At 44.2% G+C, this 2,283-nt stretch overlaps 1 protein-coding gene across 1 annotated transcript; it reads left to right on the top strand.

Annotated features, from left to right (window-relative positions):
• Window positions 1-720: 720 nt before the first annotated feature.
• LOC122656115 (ethylene-responsive transcription factor ERF023-like) lies at window positions 721-1,198 on the top strand. Its single transcript, XM_043850568.1, has one exon. The coding sequence runs from the start codon at window positions 740-742 to the stop codon at window positions 1,196-1,198; it is 459 nt and encodes a 152-aa protein (XP_043706503.1). The 5' UTR covers window positions 721-739.
• The last annotated feature ends 1,085 nt before the right edge of the window (window positions 1,199-2,283 follow it).

Here is a 2,283-nt window from a genome sequence, read left to right as displayed (position 1 = left end):
CTTTAAATGAATAAAAAAATAAAAACAGGAAGCCTCGTATACGTGGCCAGTAGCAGTAACCAGAGCAACACTTGTCGGGGGTAAGGTGGATCACATTAATCAACTCTCTATGCATAAAGGGCCCAGCGAAAAGCTAAAATAATGGGGGGGAGGGGGGAAAGGGGGGGAGGAATCTCTCACCAATATCCCGTGCTACGGTTCTAGCGTCCACATGTGACAGGAACCCTTCTATCTAATCTCACTTAAGCATAAAGTCGAATACCTCGCAAGCACTAGTCATAACTTGTTCCACTGTACGATCTACAGTGAGAAAGAAAGAGATAAGATAAGGGTAGGACCAGTATTAACCTGTTCCTGTACTTGGGAACGTTTGGATTTAGAATAATATCCGTTCCACTGGCAGACTTACCTCTGCTAGATCGCTTTCGCCTTTGCGAGACAAAGGCAGGAATGGGTTTGAACTTTGAGCCCTCTGCAAGTAAACGACGAGGAGCGTAATTTGGTCAACATCACGGTAGAAAATTGGAGGCAGAAACGACATGCTAGTAGTTTCTAGCACTGTGAACTACGATTAAGGGCTCCACCGTAACTTCTGTGACTTCATACATCTTTTGTATATATTCTTATGGAAGCCAGCCACAGAGCCCACCTGTTATGTTCCTGTTAGCTTTTACCAATGGAGAAAGAGAAAACCCCACCCCCATGCCCAGAAAGACCACCAGAAGATCCGACGACGACGATGATATCACCGGGTACTGGACGAAAATCCGACGCCGACGTTGGAGGTACGAGGCATCCTGTGTACAGAGGCGTGAGGAAGAGGAGATGGGGGAAATGGGTTTCTGAAATCAGGGAGCCCAAGAAGAAGTCCAGAATATGGCTGGGATCTTTCTCAACGCCTGAGATGGCTGCAAGGGCTTACGACGTCGCCGCTTATTGCCTCAAGGGACGGAAAGCTCTGCTTAATTTCCCTGAAGAGACTGAGTTTCTTCCTCGGCCTTCCACGTCTGCCGCCAGAGACATCCAGAAGGCGGCGGCGGCGGCGGCAGCAGCAGCGGCAAAATCGGTAATGTCGGAGAAGCAAGAGAATAAGAAACCCAACAGGAGCGATGACGGTGACGATGACTTCTGGGGTCAGATTGAGTTGCCGGAGTTGAAGAGCGGAGGCAGCGCCTTTTGGTTGTCGGAGTTTTGTTAATTAGAATATCTACTACTTGCATGTGTTCTACTGAAGCAACGTGGATGGAATGAAGGACCTCAAGCTCCGATTCTTCCACTCCAAGTTGTACTCCAATAAGCAAATGTGTACGTGTCCGTACTACCTAAAGGATTAAAGTGTCAATTTGGATCCTCTATTGCCGAGCTGTTCGGCATGATCCTACTGCCAAGACACAATAAGGTGGGGAATGACCATCTTACCCCTGCCCAAGTGTCTTGCCCAAGTAGGGGTAAGGCGGTCATTTACCACCTTGCTATGTCTTGGCATTAAGGTCCTACCGGACAACTCGGCAGTAGAGGATCCAAGCTAAGTGTTGGTCATTGATGGTTTGCCACTATCCCCTCTAGTTCACTGTCCGGCCCAGTTCCCCCCCCTAGTCCCTCTAATAAGAAGTGGATCTCACCTGGGCAAAGTGTTCAGGCAAGGATAGAGTGGTCATTGTGCCCCTTATTAGGGGACTAGGTAACTGGGCCAGCCAAGGAACTAGAGGGTATAAAGATCTCTTTAAGCATATCTAAATTATGATATCCCTTCTTATATTTGTCAAATATTGTAATAAAATCTCGCTCATTATGCTTGCAGTTTAGTTTAGTTTGGTTTTGTTTTGTTTTTTATTTTTATGAAATGCCATTGCAGATTTTATAGGGAAGAAATAATATGCATTTCACATGAAATTAAAAAAAATGTATATGTTATAAGGACAAGAGATCGTTGTCTTGTTGTGTAATGTCTGCATTAGCGCATTTCACATGTGTAAGGGATCTATTGGAATCGTATTTTTAATTACATTGGGGTTAAATGGTAAATTCATAGGATCATGTGTCTAATCACAAGAATCACGTGACTGGTTTAGTCCAATATATATGATTTATTTGTTAAAAAACATGAACCTAAAGCGATACAAAAAGCAAATGGAAAGTGAAACCCTTCCAATACGGGGAGTTGATCCATTTTCGAGACCCTTCAAATATTGTAAATTTATACCATTCTCTCTCTCTCTCTCTTATTTTTATTAAAAAGCTAGAAGAAGATGTGGAAAGACTCGTTAAGGCTGTGTTTGGTAT

The sequence above is a fragment of the Telopea speciosissima genome, chromosome 1 (assembly GCF_018873765.1).
Source record: "Telopea speciosissima isolate NSW1024214 ecotype Mountain lineage chromosome 1, Tspe_v1, whole genome shotgun sequence".
In the NCBI taxonomy this organism is placed as follows: domain Eukaryota; kingdom Viridiplantae; phylum Streptophyta; class Magnoliopsida; order Proteales; family Proteaceae; genus Telopea; species Telopea speciosissima.
Note: the sequence above shows the minus strand (reverse complement) of the source record. Positions and strands in the feature narration are given on the sequence as shown.

Bases quoted from the DNA above. Each gene is read 5' to 3' on its own strand.
- LOC122656115 (XM_043850568.1), top strand. From the start codon at position 740: ATGATATCACCGGGTACTGGACGAAAATCCGACGCCGACGTTGGAGGT.